This window comes from Danio rerio, chromosome 12, assembly GCF_049306965.1.
Source record: "Danio rerio strain Tuebingen ecotype United States chromosome 12, GRCz12tu, whole genome shotgun sequence".
Lineage (NCBI taxonomy): Eukaryota > Metazoa > Chordata > Actinopteri > Cypriniformes > Danionidae > Danio > Danio rerio.
In genome coordinates, this window is record NC_133187.1 from 20,121,169 (window position 1) to 20,140,530 (window position 19,362).

Here is a 19,362-nt window from a genome sequence, read left to right on the forward strand (position 1 = left end):
AACAGAGTGAATGTTTTGGGGTGGCCATCACAAAGCCCTGATCTCATCCCTATAGAAATTTGTGGGCAGAATTGAAAAAGCTTGTGAGAGCAAGACAGCAAACAAATCTGACTTAGTTACACCAATTCTATCAGGAGGAATGGGCCAAAATTATTTCAAACTACCGTGAAAAGCTTGTGGAAGGATAACTGAAAGATTTGACCAAAGTTATACAGTTTAAGGGCAAAGCTATAAAAATACCAAGGCAATATATATGTAAACTTTTGACTGTCTAGAAATTAATGAAAAATTCTCTCATTATTCTGGCATTTAGCAAATGCAAATCATTTAGGTAATTCTAACAAACCTAAAATAGTAAACATTTAGCATGATTTACCATCAGACTTTTTTTTATGGTTATGTTCCTTTTTTTATATGTAAACTTCTGGTTTCAACTTTATACACACATCAAATATTTCAGTGGCTGGTAACTTGAGAATCTTTACCAGCCATAAAATTTTAATATTAAAATAAAATATTACCAGTTTCAAGGTAAATTATGGATGGGAGACCACATGGGATAGTTAGGTTGCTGCTGGAAGTGGGGTTAGTGAAACCAGCAGGGTGTGCTCAAACCTGCAAACCTGTCTGTGTGAGTCCTAACGCCCCAGCATATTGACGAGGACTCAATACTGCTCAGTGAGCACCGTCTTTCGGATTAGACATTAAATCTAGGTATTGACTGTGTGGTCATTAAAAATCCCAGGATGTCCTTCGAAAAAAAGTAGGTTTAAACCCAGCATCCTGGCCAATTTTGTCCACTGGCCTCTGTTCATCATGGTCTCCAAACCATCCCCATATAATAATTGACTTCATCACTCTGTCTTGTCTCCACCTATCAGCTGGTGTGTGGTGTGGTAGATCTGCCTCAAAATGGCTGCTGTCATGTCATCCAGGAGGATGCTGCACACTTATTGTGGATGAGGAAATACCCCCAAAAAAATGTGTAAAGGGCTTTGAGTGTCCAGAAAAAGCACTATATAAATGTAAGGAATTATTGATTCTTTTTTGACAGCATTATCGTTTCAAATGTTCATTATCAAGCAATTTTGATTACAATGCAATTAGCTAATCATGAAAGGCTGCAACATAAATTTAAATTTATACACTTGATAAAAACGTGTGTATTTATATACGTAAACATTTAAAGTATGTTGTATTCGTTTGATTTAACGTGTGTGCTGCTCACTGTTGAGAATATGGTGTTAAAGTTTGGCTCCACAAATTAAATAGCATGTCAATCAGGAAAACTCGCACATTTTGTCTTTTTTTAGCCAGCATTATGCAATTTTGACAAATATAAACAAGGCAAACATGGATTCTTGTAAAGCAGTTTTCAAAGTGCAGGTTTATCAAACATACCTTGAAATTACCTATAAAAATACACACACAAATAACAATGTGCATGAAATAATATAAGTAAACAAATCAAAATTGTGAGTTTTTTTGTCACAAAATTGCATAAAGCTGCAAGTGTTTTACTGTTGTTTGTTCATTTTCAGATACAAAACTAAAACTGTGGAATAAGTGTGACATAATTTCAGGTAAAACCGTGTTAATATTGACAACATGATGATTTTTGTTAATGTAATCATGATATGAGATTTTCATAAAAAACAAACATTTACTTTGCATAACAAGTACTTTTGTAATAGTTTTAATTTGCATAATAGTAAAGATAACATTTGGGCTACAGCAAATGTTGAAAAGCTTGAAAGCTCTTCGCTGACAACAAATTTTTAAACCATCCTCATTACAAATTTGGGATGACATTTAGTACATGTTGTCTTTCTGATTGCATATCATTCATTCATTCATTTTCTTTTTGGCTTAGTCCCTTTATTAATCAGGAGTCGCCACAGTGGAATGAACCACCAACCTATCCAGCATATGTTTTACACAGTGGATTCCCTCCCAGCTGCAACCCAACACTGGGACACAACCACAAATACATACACTACGGCCAATTTACCTGTACCGCATGTCTTTGGACTATGGGGGAAACTGGAGCACCTGGAGGAAACCCACGCGAACATGAAGAGAACATGTAAACCCCACACAGAAATGCAACTGACACAGCCGTGGCTCGAACCAGCGACTTCCTGCTGTAAGGCGATCATGCTACCCACTCTGTCACCGTGACGCCCATGCATGTGATTTGTCACTAATAATACTTGTGCATGATATATCATGAGTGTGTTTTGTTTTTGCAGTCAAGTTCACAATTTTTATTTAGCAGTTTATATTTTCATTATTTTGTCCTTAAGTTATCAGATATTTGTATCTATCAAAACTTCCATATCGGTCCATTTAATGCAAGCAGACTTGCTGTGACACTAAAAACCGTTATTATGGGCTGTTTACGTGAAAAGAACAAAGTGCTGCACGTCGGGTCACAAATGTATATAATTATCTGAAAATAACACTAAACTACATACTGTAGCGGTCACAGTTCAGATTAGGGAAGAAGACAAAGTAAGCAGCTCTAAGAAGAAGAATTGCACTAATAACAAAAGAGAATATTGAGTCAAGATTAAACACAGCAGTGTTTAACAACTAAACAAAGCCAGTAAGTTTTTCCAAGACGGGTGTATTGTGCTTCCTTGCACTGGTTCTAGTCATAATTCTAGCAGCTGAGTATTGTACTAGTTATAGATTGATTAGTGTAGCTTTTGAAGCTTTAAAGGGCACCTACTGTATGATGAAAAATCAACTTTTGGTAGCAGTTTGGGCAGAACTGTGTGTATGTATAGTGTGTCCACTGTCATATTAGAGTGATATAAACCCAACAAGTCTTTTATTTTAAATTTCCTGATGTTAAAATATAACCCAAATCCCAGTGATTTTTGAGGCCCATAACGTGACGTAGGAGTGCGGTTTTCCGCGCCCACAAAATTGATTGACAGATGCCATGTCTTCATAATAACATGTATATACATGTCCACTGAATTTTTTTTTTTTTTACAAAGAAACTGGGACTAAAACATTTGCTACAAAACTCTGTGATCAGCTGCACCTCAGTAATTAATTATATGAATCTGGAACAACTTTACCAGTGCATGTTTGTAATAGACAGTAATAACGCTATGTAATTCTTAACTGCTATAATCACCACGGCTGCATGGTGCCAGTAAATGTGCATATGTGTTTGTGTCTGTACTGAAAATGACATTTGTGTGAGACTCGTCATTGCAGAAAGGCTTGAATAAATTCCACCATAAATACTTGAAATAAACATACTTAACATTTTTAAATAGGGACTTTATTTCAGCTTCATCTGTGTCTTCTCTATCACTGACTGCTGTTTACTGATGTAACACATGAGAAGCAAACATGCATGTCGGAGTGGTGGGTGGGGAGAAGCAGGTCATTTGGATTTAAAGCCACAGGCTACAAAAACAGCCCAACTTATCCAGCAAATGTTTTACACAGCGGATGCTCTTCCAGCTGCAACCCATCACTGGGAAACAGCTTCTACATTATATAATAAATAATGTGATAAGTAGTTAAGATGAAACGGTGAAGCTTTACAGACACATTCTGGAGACCCTAAAGTATTATTTTACATATTGTAAAAGAAGTCAAATTGGTGCCCTTTAAAAAAAAGCTTTACAATAATCAATATTTTGCATAAATACAAGGGGGTTGATAAACCTTTTAGCCACCAAAAAATATACTGACATGTATAACATATATAAATGTTTTGACTTTGTTACATGAGGATGGAATGTTAGGTAGAAACATCAAATAATTAATCCTTTCCTGTTTCATTTAAAACTGTAAAGCAAAATCATCCACATTTAAGTTTGTAGGCTCTGCTTTTCACAACTGATGCGGTGAACCAATAAGCATCACTTCATTCTGGTCACTTTAAACAAGGAACATTTTCAGACATCCATTTTTTATCTCAGAAAGAAACTGGAAAAGAAAGGACACAGCCACATTGACCTTTGATTTAGAATATATTTAGATCTGAAAATCAACTGCATAAAAGTGAAAGTTAAGAGTGTGAAAAAATGTATATATGCTGAGAAGTAGAGAGCCCAATACTGATCCCTGGGGTGAACCCTGATCTCAGACCTGCAAACACCCATTACAAAAAAACTGCTTACGATTAGAAATTTATGACTTAAACCATAACAACCATAACATATAAACCAACAAATCCTTAAACTCATCCAAACTTAATATGTCACATAACATAATATATGAAAAGGCAGCAACACCAAAGCTCCAATCAGTAAACAATAAATTTACTTAGAAAATCTATCACAACAATAATAATATGACAACAAATGTATACATCCTTGGAATGATGACAGAAAACAATAAATCAATAATGAAAAAACTTATTCTTCCCTACATGCACATAAAAAAGTAGGTAAGAAATACCAGCATACAGAATACTACTTCTAGTGATTCTGGATATAATGCACTCAAATTCCATTCCTGCTAATATTCATACTATATAATACACTCAAAATAATGACATTTGATGTTTTAAAATGAGCTGAAACAACACAATTCTCGATTTTTTAAAGGGGACTACTCAATTGTTTTATGTTCAATCCACTTAAATTTGTACAAACTAAGAAAGTTTACTTAATTCCTTTATTTTGTCCCAGCACAAATCGATTGTGTGGAACCCAGCATTTTATGCAGTGTATAGCACTTGCGTTTGAATGCTTTATAAATAATAAATGAATAAATATCTAATAAATATTAGTTACCAGTCAAGTGGCAAATACTACTGTTTAATATATAGAGGAGTTTCTGATTTGGCACTTGGTAAATGTTCACTTTAGGCCCTGCTTGTCATCGCTCTCTGTTCTCTTACCCGAATTTTGCTCAGCTTTCGCTGTATCTTCTGTTGGACCTTATCGGCCCAGTACTTCTCACGAAGAAAGTCCCAAAAGATGCGACCAATCAGTGCATTCAACCAGACAGGCCTTGTTTCATCCTCATGGCAACAAAATGTCTGCTTTAAGGGTCAAAGAGAAAAAAAAAGTTGTGAAGAATCCTTGCAATTAATTTGTCCCATTTTTTACTTAAATTGTAGTCTAAACAAAGACAATTTAGATTCAAATAAAATGTTACTATCAATCATCAACTGAAAACAGAACACTCTGTGATCCTGTAATGGAGAAAGTGACACTGACTACGGAGGTGAGGATCAAAATGCAGGGTTTTATTAACAGGATGGTCAGACAAGCAATGATCAACACAGGAGCAACACAGGATTTATAAACGCAATGCATAAATAACAGGCAGATGGTCACAAGGCAGGCAGCAGACAGAAATAAAACAGGGAAACAAGGCGAGGATCAAAAACACAGTAAAGCTAGACAAAGGAAAACAAGTTGTAATGTCACTAGAACAGATAACAAGACTCAGCAATTAGTGTCTCAAAGTGAGCCATATATATGTGTGTGTAATCAGTACTTGTGTTTGCAATTTGTCAGGATCAGAAACCGGTTGTGTGTGTGTTGCATGACTGGGTCTTGTAGTCCATAAATGGCGGATTTGTTGCTATTAGATCGCTGGTGATCATGACCGATTCATTGGTACAGGTACATCTTAAGCGTTTATGTTTAAACTGTGCCACGTCAGGATTTTTTTTCTTAAATAATTTTTTTATGACATTATGAAAAGTTTAGAGTGTTATAAATGAAATAGCTTATACTTCTACTACAAACTTATAATTTTAGAACAGTGCCTCTAGCATCTGACACGTTTCTGACAAGCCAGAGGGGAAAAAATTACTTCTTTAATAATTCATGTCTGATCTTTAGCCAAACATTTCACCTAGTTTTACACAGCAGTCATTTACAGACATACAGTGTACAGCCAACATGTTTCAGACCTAGATAGATGTGCTTTAAAATAACTACCATGTAAAAGATTTAGACATTCCAAGATATTTATATTTTAAAAGTGTAAAACTAAATTGCCATCATATATACAAATAATCTAACGTGGGTTTCTTAAAGTTCAGATATAAGTGCATTTATTTAAAGAAATGAAAACAGCAGGGATGCATTCAAGCAATCTTCAAAAATGAAAATAAATACTGTTTTCTCACAAAAGTATCAAATAACACAAATGCAAATGACTCAATATTACTTTTTTAATAGATTTTTTGGTCAAATAAATAGAGCCTTAAGGACAAAATACTTTTGAAAACATTTTAAAAAGCAAAAATTACTGACTCTGAGCACAAGCATTAGTTTATGTTGAATACTTGTAAAATCTTAGCATTTTTACAATGAAAACAAGTAATCTAATCCTAAAGTTAATTTTGTTGTGCATTTTCATATCTATCTAGGAAAATGTATGAGAACTTTGATGTATGAGGCAAAGCTCACCATCCTTTTTAGCCACTGCTTCAAAGCATGACACACTTTTGACACCTCACAGGGGAAAAACACTATTTAATTTTTCATAGACTATTTTGAAGCCAAATATTTTACCTAGATTTAAACATTAGCAGTTCACCAGTATGAAAAGCTGAAAAGGCAGGTATGTCAAAGCACATTTATCCAGATATAGTTAAAGGGGTAGTTCACTTCAAAAATAACAAAATTACTCAATTTCTTACTATATTAGAAACAACCTTTTCATTCCCACTTTTTATTTGGTTGCTTTAACTAATAAGTTCTTAAACTGGACTTAATTTTATTTATTTATTTATCAGGATCCCCATTAGCCACTACCAAGGTAGGGGTTATTCTTCCTGGGGTCCATCGAACATAACACAAAATTACATTAATACATAACAACAAGACCAAAAAAAACATTAAAATACAAAATTCATACATAACATCCAGATCAACAATCCACTTAATATTGTACCATTAAATATTTTTTAAACGATTTTTTAAACCTCATTTTACTTACTACAAAGCATGTAATGTCTGATGGCAATTTATTCCATGTTTTCATTCCTCTAGTCGTGCACCTCTATTCTGGACTAACTGTTATTTGGTAATTTATCTAAGTCTTTACTTAAAGCACTCGACCATACCACTGGACAATAATCTAGATAAGAAAGAACAATTGCCTGGACAATTTGAGAGATAAAGTACTGTGGTAAAAATTCTACACATCCCTTAATAATTGATAAACCTCTTCCCATAACTATTACCATTTTATCAATCTGTTTTGACCACTTTAACCTACTATCAACTCCAAGAAGTCTAATTTTCTCTACCTGTTCAATCGGCACATTTATTACAGACAAACTTAACTGAGGTTTACATTTAAATTGAAAGTTTGATCCAAACACAATACTTTTGTTTTTTGTCAAATTTAAAACCATCTTATTATTCTGTACCCACTGTACCACTAATTGCAACTCCTCATCTAAATCAGCAGATAATTTTTCTATCGATGCTGCTGGTAAATAAAATGTTGTATCATCTGCATAAATAACTGCCCTTGCATGCTTTAAAACCAAAGGAAGATCATTAGTTAAAATAGAAAATAACAATGGTCCTAAACAAGTTCCTGGAGGCACACCACATTGCACTCAATCACTTCCGAATAACTTCCATTATAAAATGCACATTGCCTCCTACTACTCAGATAACTTTTAAACCAATGCAGAGTTTGAGAAGTAAATTCATAACATTTTAATTTTTCAAGCAATAATTTATGATCCAGTACATTAAAAGCAGAGCTAAAATCAAACAATACTGTTCCTACTAAATTACTATCATCAATCTGCACTAAACAATCATCAATTATTTGTGTTAGTTCATTTGTTACAGTGTACTTATTGTCTAAATACATGTCTTTACATTGTACTTATGCTTGATTAAAAAGCATGTACTTACATCTGTATTTAAAATCTGTAATTACATTTATAATTAAACTGTTGACCATTCCTTACACCTTAAACCACCCTTAAACACACCCATACCAACAAACCTGTGCTTAACCCTGCCTGTATCCCACCTCAAGAGCACCAGAAGTGCTCTGGAATACTTATGAACACATTAAGTACATTGTGCTTTTTTTTCATGCAAGTAAATAGTAGTAAAAGTCACTTAATATAAAATGGGAACATCTTTTCAGTTGAAAGCATAACAAAATATTGAGAATTAGTACCACACTGGTACCGATCTACTATGGCAGTCAAAGTCTTGTACAACAATGAAAATGGTCAAATCAGAAGCTCAAAATCTAAGCTTATAATAATTGTATTTTATAAATTGATTATTTATTATTAATAATTGTAATTCCCTTTTGAAGACTCTGAGATGTCTGACACTCTAAATCATAGGTCTCAAACTCGATTTCTGAAGGGCCGCAGTTCTGCACAGTTTTGCTTCAACCCTAATCAAACACAACTGATCCAACCAATCAAGGTGTTCAAGACTGCTAGAGACTATTAAAAAGGTATAAGTTAGAGCTGGTTGGAGCTAAACTATATGCAGAGCTGCAGCCATCCAGGAATTGAATTTGAGACCACTGATATAAAACATTATATAAAATAAATTGTTTAGTTTTTTATACATATAGCAATGTATTACACTGAAAAAAAAACTGTTTATGTACACAATGCAACTACAGAAAAATCAAGCTTTAAATAGGAAAATTATTAAAATATCTTGATAATTTTGAAGCAAGATTTTAACGTGAGATGCTAATGGTCTAATTTGATTTATAGATTTATGCTAAGCAAAGCTAAACGTTTCCTCGTCAGACCTGCTAAATGGATTGAAAAATGGTTTAACAAAACTGTTTTACTCTAGGCGGCTTGTAAAATAAGCCTTTTTTCAAAAATGGTGGAGTGTTCCTTTAAAGGGATGACACAGTTTGCCCAGTGACACATAAAGCTGCATTGTGTGCTGCTCACCTGCTCTTTTTCAGTAGGGCTGCCCTGTGTGCTGCTCTGGCTGGGGCTTTGAGGGGGACTGGCATGTGCTGAGAACATCAGACTGGTCATGTAAGAGCTGTAGTCTGGTACAGTGTTCTCCTTTACCCTTCCAAGCGGATCACTGTGAAACACATCTTCACTACTGTCCTTAACTGAGCCTTCACCACCATGGGACTGACTGATAAGGTTCTCCTCGTGTGACACAAATTTATCTGCAGAGAAAAAGCAATGATTAGAATATTAGTTTATGATTTTATGGAATAAAAGCAACTTCTGTAAAAAAAAAAAAAAAACACAGCTCCTTACTTTGTTAAATCATAATTATTCATTAATGGAAACTTTTGTTTTTGTATGATGTGGCTTGTTTATTAAAAATGTATCAACAATATTGATAGATTAAATAAGTGTTGCCATGACTCTCAAATAAATAAATCTGAAGTTATTCCTAAATGAAACTATACCATTCTTTATGAAGAGGAACACAAATATTTCTATAAAATCATAAATTGTAATTTATCAAAATTGAAAAAAATTAATAAAATACATTTTAAAATGCACATGCAAAAACCACTAAATATTCTACCATTAATTATATTTTAATTGACAAATTGTGCTTTTTTTTAACTCAGGCTCATTTTGAAAATGTACTGCTATATACATTTCTGGAGAACGCTAAATACGTCCCAGGAGCTACAGAAGGTTTTTTTTTTTTTTTTGCAGTTATTGTTTTTCACCAGACTCGAACACTGTCATCGAGGTCAACTCCTCTCTGTCTCAAGTCTGCCAACATACATGGTGAGCTAACCGGACAAAACAGTAACAGCAGTAAAGCTGGTAAGCGCGCAAAGAAACAGCCTCATTTCGCCTCATTGTGTTCATTTTAAAGACAAAATGCAGCCATATGTACTTGTGGCTATACATAATTCACAATGTCCCGAACTGCATATAGGGCTTCATTTTCAGAGTAAGCCAATGTTGGCTATTTTGATGTTTCTAGCTTTCTTTTCAAGGCCAACTAAAATAGGTTTGCATATATTCAATGTCAGAAAACACTTTCATTTTGTCAGTATCACCTCTTTTTGCAAAGTGTTTGAAATGGTTTGTTCATAGATCTGGTTTCGCTAAAACCCTCCTTTACAGAAGTCTGCTCTGTTCTAATTGGTCAGATGTAGTCAGATGGTCAGGTGTTTCTTCTAGGCCTCAGCCACAACTACAGTGTCTGAAGATCAAACGAGCCATTATTCATAGGCTCCCAATGAAGGCCATAGGCTTGTTTATGTAAATCTGTAACAAATCTACATAGATTTGAGCAGAAAGCAGACTGCAGACACTTTCTTATGAAATACATTGTCAGATTTACATTTAAATCATACAGTACATGAAAGGCCTAAATGGAAAAGTATGACAGGTCGAATATAAAGGGGTGGTTGATCATCTATTTTTGAAGTCTTGATTGTGTTTAAAGGGTGCAATGTAACATCATGCTCCATTTTCAAGGAAATCACATTATTTTTCACATATTTTACCTATTTTCTGCACCACTTTGTCTGTTGACTAGTTCTGTGAAACCCCTCCCTCAGAAACATGTAGTGAGCTCTGACTGTTCAGTTGGGCAGTGTGTTCTGATTCACTATTATAGTTTAAGCTGAAGAAAACAGCATGCCTAGAGGCATTGTTTATGTACATTTGAGGCTTTGTGATGTCACAAATCAACAAAATAATTAATTATAATTTCAACCAGCCTTAAATTTTAAATTCTGTAAATGAGCAATATTTCACTCATAGCACTGTGTAAGTGCCTTAGTGTCCCACCAGTGGGATGATATACGGCCATATTGCATTGCTATGAGAGTGATATTATATTTATTAGTGATATTATTATTTATACAACAGTTCAACGGCATAATTGTGTAAATAAAGAAGAAAATCAAACATGTAGAATCTAAAATCCTTTTGTATGAGGAACTACTTTCTTACGCCTTTCATTCACATCCGCAGCTGATGTCAGAACAGCAGAAACCATTACTAATTCACCAACGTCACTTTAGAGCTAGAATTTGAAGGATTTTCTAGCGTAATATCTAAACTCATGACAAAACAGGTGATTTTGCTGACATTAAGATTATAAGGCTGAACGACATGAAATGCCATCAATCTAGAGAGATTTCCCAGTATTTCTTTGTTGCAATTAGGAGATCATAAAAATTAACCCTGAAAAAGCCAAAGCAGCGCAAACACTACCAGATTACTGTTGTGTTTGCGATAAGGAAAAAAGATAAACACATGCGGACATTTCTTCCTTATTTCTTTTTACTGAACTAGTCTGCAGTAAAGAAAATAGGAGACTCATTAGAAACAAACATATGGCCAACCAAAACACAAAACACATAGATTCCTGATATGTGAGTCCCATCTCACACTCAATACACCACAATTACTATTATTATTGTGCGGTTTCTGTCAGCATCTTGTGGATGGACAACGTTAACTGTCCATGAATTGCTCAATGACAGGCTGATGGATGCCGACCCACTGTATCTCAGAAATTATGAATACATAAAATAGGCACTACATTATAAATAAACTGCATAGTTGTAATCTAAACAACTACATTTTCACCTAAAACAGCCTCAAAGTACATTATGTTGTCCAACAGCTGCAATATTTGTCAAACTGTAGTGAGTTCATTGATCTGCTGTCACTCTATGAGGGCGGAGTAATACAGAGGGGTGAGGAGGCTGTACGGGTTCTGATATTGCAGAATATTGCACGGTTATCAGCCAAACAGATTCGAGAACCAGAAAGAGCTGTTGTATAAAAGGAAGTATCTCCCTTTGACTTGAACCTTGAGAGCTGTAACTTTGCAGATTTAGTCAATGCTTAAACAATACTACATACATATGAAAGTGAAAAATAAATTGAAATCATAACCAAGGACCCTTATAAGTCTTTGACTTTGAGTCAAAACTGATTGCAACTTTACCACCAAATGTAGATTCATAGTGGTCCTCTTCATTCTGGATGGACACAGAAAACAGTCGATGGAACCATTCTTCCTTCTCTCGTCCTGTTCGACCAAACAAGTAGAGTGTGACAGGATGGGAAACATTAGTTGCAGGTTTCTCAGCTTTCTGCACCTCTACCATCTCGCCTTCCTCCAAAGCTCTTTCTCCGTCAGCCAAACTTATGCAGATCGGATACTTCCTGTTCCACACTCTCTTGTGTGCCAAAGCCAGTGGCAGAAGAAATACCTGTTACCAAGGCAACAGCTTCATTAGAATTACACGGCATCTACAGAGCATTCTGCCACACAGCTATTTGGGTTTAGAGAAAAAAAAAACTGTTTTGTTCTGCCATTAAAGAGCAATGCACCACTTTTAACTAAGTGGCTGAAATCAATGGTATGCCAACCTTGCTTCCAGTGAGTCGAAATATCCGTGAGTGGATGAAATGCTTTTCGTAGCAGGGCTCATCCAAGGTAGCCCAGCGGGGAATGTTGTTACGTGGGTAGTCAAGTCGCAAACAGGGTCCGTCCAAAGTGGCATGTACAGAATGCATGAGAGACGGCTGGTAGGTCTCTGGATCATATGTGTACATTTCATTCATCCAGCCCTGAAATGCAGAAACAGTCTCCTCTTAAATCACAGTATTTCACCATAAAGTTTTACCACACAGGCATAAAATCGAAAAAGTGGGACATCAGGATAAAAGCTCTAGCTGGATGTGACATGCAGTGGGTGTGTGTTATTCCTGAAGCACAGAATTAATCAAAGAACAGAGTGGCAATGAGGGCTTTGCTCGGTCTTTAGAGAAAAGTAAGATGTTTAATGTTTATTTTGTGAAATTTATTGCAGTGTTTCTTTTTTTAACTGATTCCCAGAGGACATTAGCTTTGACACATTAAAGTCCAAGAAATAGCTTAAAAGCAGTCTGCAAGGCTGTTGTTACCTGTGATGCTGATGCTGTTTTTGGGATTTAACTTTATTTTTAAAATTTCAATGGATGTTTTATTACTAGAAAGTGCTGGTTTTGATAAAGTAGGCATGGTTTCCGCTACATTCATTCTTCCATGGCAGGGCACCACGCCAAAATTCATCCCGCCATCGCTACATTATAGCTTCTCATTCAAAAGATTTAATTTTTTTTATTAGCGGGTAATAATAATTGCACAAAAACTTGTTAAAGGGTGAGTGAATTGTAACAGTGAGAACTTTTCTGTAACCGTAGTGGTGGCTCATTTGTTTAACCCTTAAAGGTGACGTGCTGACTGACTGACAGACAGGTGTGTGATGCGTGAGGCAAGCAAACACAACATATAGCCGGTTCACTTTACTTCAGGATGCATTAATGTCGCTCTGTAGGTCTATTAGAGACATTCATAAATATTCCTAGCAAATCTAATAAATGTTGAAGACATTCTCGTTACATAAACGCACTAAATCGCATTTTAGCAGTGTTTATTTGAGAGTGCACAAGAAGATCTGCACGTTCTTGAAGCGGCTTATATTTGAGGGGCGTGCAAGTAGTTTTGTGCCTGAGCAGAAGAAATCGGCGTGCAAGCAAGGAGATCGGCATGCTCGTAGGCTATAACATAAATGTGATCTCAACTTCTAATACTGCGTTCACGACATTTGTCATTGAAATAATGCCACAGGTAGTTGGTAGATCTGTGTAAAAAAAAAGGCCTGCCGCCACAGCTGGAAAAAATCCTAGAGGAAACATTGAGTAGCAGGCACGTGCACACATAGGGCTAATACTGTGCAGTGCACATGCCCGTTTTAGTCTTGGATAGAAAGTGCCCTTCCAAAATCATCTGAAGTGCCCCCACGACAACACCCCCGCCCCCAACGCCTGCTCTTCAGTTCGCGCGCAACACCCACCCACCTACGCCAACCGCTGGATATTTTCTCTTTTTCTGACCATTCTCTGTAAACCCTAGATGGTTGTACGTGAAAATTCCAGTAGATCAGCAGTTTCTGAAATACTCAGACCAGCTTGTCTTAAACCAACAACCACGCAACATTCAAAGTGACTTAAATCACCTTTCTTCACAATTCTGATGCTCAGCTTGAACTGCAGCAAATCATCTTGTCCATGTCTATGTGCCTAAATGCATTGAGTTGCTGCAATGTGATTGGCTGATTAGAAATTTGTGTTCACAAGCAGTGTGACAGGTGTATCCAATAAAGTGTCTGGTGAGTGTATGTCAAAGGTATAATGGAAAGACATATTATTAATGTATACACATTTTTATTTAAAGTACAGAGCCTAATAAATTTCTAACAAAGCAAACAAAATATTGACAAAAAAACAGGGGCCTATTATACTGTTTTTTTACAAGATATAAAATAAGTCTCTGGTGTTCTGGTTCTCTGGTGTGAACATTCAGCTCAAAATACTGCATAAACATTTTTATAACTCTTCGAAATCACCCTTTTTTAGGCTTTGACCTAAATGGTGTTGGTGACTGAAACTTTTAAATTTAAATGAGACTGTGCTCACAGCCCTCTTTTAATAGAGAGCAGAGCTACAAATGCCTCTGCATTAGCATAGCAGCAGATTCAAAACAGGACTTATGTTATCTCTGAGAGAAACTGAAAACTTAAGAAATGGCTCAGAAGAGGGTTCTTTTTTGAGGACTACAGTGTTCATTTGCGCATCCTAAATCTCCCCATTTATACATTTATAATTCTTCTTGGTTGGTGACATTATCTTCGTTGCTGACATAATCGCAAAAACGCAACCCAGGCTCAGTCTGAAAGCATACTGCTATATATATAGTTCTGGAGAGCGCCAAATATGCCCCAGGAGCTGTTTTTGTTTTTGCGAATCCACCAGAGACCACTGTCTACACTTTTTTCAGTTCTCAAATTTCTCTCGCAAGTACCACTTGTGCCTGCTGTTCTCATGTAAATCCACCGGAGGCCACTGTTGACTGACTGACTGACTGACTGACTGTGAATGACCGATCGACTGACACATCCTCCTCCTTCCCTAAACCCAACCAATAATGTTTTCAAAAGCACCCACTTTCCCAGACAGTTTTAAAAAGCAATCCAGATAAAAAAAAAATTTTAAAACTCTAGCCTGATTTTATCCCACTTTCAGATTTACCACATTCTCACCTGCTTTTGTGTTACCTGCTTTCTGAAACCATTTTTGCTGGGCTTGAACTCTGTTGTTGTGGTCAACTCCTCTCTGCATCTCAAGTTCACCAACGTACATGGCGAGCTACAGGACAAACTACTAACAGCGGGAAAGCAGTCCATACAGAGTTAAGCCGTCAGCTGGTAAGCGCAAAAAGGAATGGCATCATACAGTACCTTCCCATAGAGTTCGTTTTAAAGATGAAATGCAGCCCTATGTACTTCTGGCTACATAATTTGTAATCTCTAGAAATATATATAGAGCTACTTTTTCAAAATGAGCGCAAAAACTCTAATGGTGGTTGGCTGCTAACTCAGGGCTGTCTTTGCTAATGAAGTAGAGATTGTCACTAATGATCGGAAATTTCCCCTCCGATGACACAATCAAAGGGAGAATGTCAATCAAAGTGTTTCTGTAAACTGTTTTAATGAAGTGTGGTTAAAGGTTATATTTACACTTTTGCCACAAACAGTGCTTAACCCCCTTTTAAAAGTGATTTTTGCATAATAGATCCTCTTTAGATGCATCTCACTCACCTTAAGAGGAAATGGATTGCTTTGTAAGGATTCAGAGAGAATGTTGTCACAGGTGGTCCCATGTAGTCTGTGCTGTTTACTGGTGGACAGTGGTCTGATGGATCCCCAATGAATCAACACAAGTCCCAACATCAATCCGAACACTAAACCAAGGAACAGGCCAGACCAATAGGCTGACAAAGGTAAGATAAGGTAGCAATATGACAGAACTGCTACGAAGAAAAGACCCACTCCCGGGACTGCTGAAGAGCACTGCTCCATACCATCCTCTGCCAAACCATCTTGATCACTTCTATCCATATTTGTGCTAAAACCTGCATGAGTTCTGGACTCAAATACATTCCCAGCGTCTACCTGTCTGCTATGGTAGTCATAAGAAAGTGAAGATTTCTGCATACATCGTTTGCGATGCCTAACAGGCCAGTTGCACTCTGGTAGAAACTCATTGTCTGCTTTCCTAACACTTTTAGGAGATTCAGATGCAGTCAAATCAGTGTTTGATTTCCCAATTCCCAAGCCTTTGTAGCTTGGTGAGTCCACTGATCCCGTGCTCCTCTGGTGCTTGGGGCTTCCAACACTGTCCTCACGCATAATCTTACTGAACATGCTCAGAGGCTCCTGCATGGCCTCCGAGAGCTTGCGTCGGGTGTCCTCCAACTCCATTTTAAAGAAGCTGGCTTTGGTTTCGGTCGGGGATAGGTTGACTGGAGTTGGAGGTGCAGTACGTGAGTCTCCATTGCGGCTTTTGGGCTGTGTGAACTGCGCCCATAAATGCAGATTGAGCTTGGAATCAGATCTGGATTGAGACACTTCCGGCTCGCTGCGAGAAAGCTCAGTGGAAATGGACTTTACGAGACTGATGAGTGGCTTGGGCTTCAGAGAAGACTCTTTCAGCTCTATCTCTGTAGACAGTGACTTCACCAAGCTGCTCAAGGGCCGATGAGTGGGAGAGAGGAAGGCAGATCCTATGGGGAAAGAGTTTCCCAAGGAGCCTGGTGAAGATGGAGAAAGTGGAACGTTAAATGCTGATGAGCTGGTACCCCATTCTGTCTGAATGTCGACTGAACATGGTCTTTGGCTCCGGATGGAGCTTAGTGACTTTTTGCCATCACAGTCCAAAGTGAATATGAGGTCGTTGTCGTCAAGATTGTCCCATTCACCTTCAGTGTCCGTCAGCTGAATCACTATGCCTCTCTGGTCTGTGTCCTGCTGCAGTTGTAGACCCGGCCTCTGGGATCCACAGGCCAATTTGTGGGATTCTTCATTCCCTGTTGTCCCTGCCATGATTTATCTCTGCAAAGCAGAAGAACAATATCTTTGAGTCAGCAAAAAAAAAAAAAGAAAATTAAACTATTTTGTCTTTGAGATATGTGTACAAGCAAATGTGCTTCCAATTGTACCATCAGTTTTTAGAGCTCTGCAATGCATTATGACTTAGATGGAGATGTTTCATTGACAGTGTTCGTTTTAGACAGAAAATTGATTGGATCACTTTTGTGCCACAATGAAGACAGTCTTCATAGTAGTGGTTCTCAACGATTCTCATCAATTTATTACATTATTCATGCATCATTCATGTTAATAATTGAAAACAAAGTTGTTTATTCATAGTAAACGTGAACCCACAATGCATTATTTAATGTTGACTTTGGATTTTAATAAGGCATTAGTAAATGCTAAACTATGCTTAATATATGCTGAACAGGATTGCTCATATTTTGTTCATGTTAGTAAATACAATGGACCATTATTTTAAAGATTTACCAATCAATACTGAGGTCCTTCACTGTCAATATAATTAATATCTAGATGGAAGATGCAAGCCACTCTATTTGTATGAAAAAGTCGACCCATATGTCCTGATAACTGTTTGTAATTGTACACAAGTCCCCAGAAAAAAAATTGTACAGCATTGACATAAATTTCTGCTATTTGTTATCGAGAATAGATCTAATATGCAGTGGCTAACCAATCACAGTCAAGTGCTATATCAATAGTCAATAGTGCTAGAATCATCATTTTAAATGGTTTCATTTTAGGAATACATTTATGCATGTATTTTGGTCCCAAATTTGCTGAAACACAACACTTTTCTTTTTTGCTCTCTAAAAAGAGAACAAGCAAGCCTAATGTGCATTTTCAGCATAACAATCTTTGTTCTTGTTGAACAAAAACACAACCAAACAAGAACAGTATCTATTTTATTATGGCCATTAATTGTAATTAGTTTCGACATAGGCTGCAGCATTATAAAAACTACTGAGCACATTAAGGGAAGCACAATGAGGGACTTACAGTAGCTATATATCTTAGTCAGGAGAAAATGTGTATTTTCTAGTTCAATCAACGGGCTGAATTAAAAGCAAAGATCCTCTCTATCTTTCTAGGCCAAGTAAGGCATTTAAAAGTAAGTTAAAGATGATGGTCTGTGGTTATGCAACCCTGTGACACCAATTCTCTCTAGCAACTGGCAAACTCTCTTTAATCCCAGCCTCATTCAAAATGGACTGATGAAATAATGAGCCAACAGACTGTTCAAGAGCACATCTACAGACACAACAGTATGTCAAATCTCTCTCATGTGTTACCTAATCCTCCTCAACAAACAACAATGCGCTATAATCTATAATCTATAGGTGTATAAACATGTTCAAAAATGATAATGTACTACAATCTGCTATAGAATAATTCCATATTAGTGGCTTCCATTCAAGTAGACCATAAACTATTACTGCAGTCATAACAATGGTTGCTGAATTACATCGTGCTATATGGAATAGTAATAGTAAAATATTTGCTTCCAATCAAATTTTAATGATTTATTAAGGCCTGCATACATATGGTTTTTATAAACTATAACAGCAATGTTTGTATAAATAGTACACAGGACAAAAATGGCGTAAAACTATTAATTTGGTAAATTTCACAATTTTTTGCAATGAAACAGCACTAACACACTGAATTAAACATTCATTTGGGTCTTAACTTTATTCATTAATTTTCTTTCGACTTAGTCCTTTTATTCATCAAGGGTTGCAACAGTGGAATGAACTGCCAACTTATTCAGCATATGTTTACACAGTGGATGCTCTTCCAGTAGCAACTCAGTTCTGTTAGAAAGCCCCTATTATGCATTAAAAAGGGTCATATTTTGGTTTTGGTAGTCTCCAGCAACAGGCTGATATGCATGCAAGGTCAACAACCACTTTTATTGTCTTATAATATGCATTTATTTTGACAAATTTATTTTGTTCCCAAACCCCTCCTTAGCGCGATGCTAATCTGTGATGATTGATCCGATGCGATGACTCATTCTGTTGTCATTGGGCGACTGCGTTCAGCGTAAGACATAGAGAGATGCCCAGCACAGCTTATCAACAATATTGAAGTAGTCAGAGTGCAGAGTGTATGTGTGAGGCCTATGCAGAAGTGTATTAAAGCAATGCAGTTTAACAACAGCATATTGCTCTATTCTTAACCATAAGTAGAAACAATGACACACACTCATTATTAATTCACACAGCGGCAAAGGTTTAACTATTTTGAAACTTGACCACCACACGTATGTAGGAACAGCTGATGGTGGCCATAGCAACAACAAACAGCAGTGGATTGTGAGCTCACAAACGCATTTAAATCTGTAAACAAAGCGGCATGCGACACATTTTTAACATGGCTTTACACACAATTGGAAAATATAAAGAGTTAACCAGATACAGCACACTTAGTTACAAGTAACAAAACATAATTAAATACATA

General features: G+C 36.5%; 1 protein-coding gene and 1 long non-coding RNA gene across 6 annotated transcripts in view; one reads left to right on the forward strand and one right to left on the reverse strand.

The window, feature by feature from the left end:
• tex2l (testis expressed 2, like) overlaps positions 1–19,362 on the reverse strand; it is a 49,367-nt gene that overhangs the window by 27,191 nt on the left and 2,814 nt on the right. For 2 of the 5 annotated variants that reach the window (XR_012387948.1, XM_021472513.3), the window contains exons 2-6: positions 15,604–16,896; positions 12,332–12,532; positions 11,904–12,171; positions 8,900–9,132; positions 4,877–5,020 (exon numbers count right to left, since the gene is read on the reverse strand). Coding sequence is in view for 4 of the 5 variants with exons in the window: in XM_021472513.3 (XP_021328188.1) it covers positions 4,877–5,020; positions 8,900–9,132; positions 11,904–12,171; positions 12,332–12,532; positions 15,604–16,887 (2,130 nt within the window). In the remaining variant the exon portion in view is untranslated. The remainder of the gene's footprint in view (positions 1–4,876; positions 5,021–8,899; positions 9,133–11,903; positions 12,172–12,331; positions 12,533–15,603; positions 16,897–19,362) is intronic. The other 3 variants (XM_073918376.1, XM_068218667.2, XM_021472514.3) reach the window with 3 other exon arrangements.
• Positions 4–3,290, forward strand: LOC141376789 (uncharacterized). Its single transcript, XR_012387964.1, has 3 exons — positions 4–1,025; positions 1,542–1,583; positions 1,874–3,290. It is a non-coding gene; the product is annotated as an uncharacterized lncRNA (long non-coding RNA).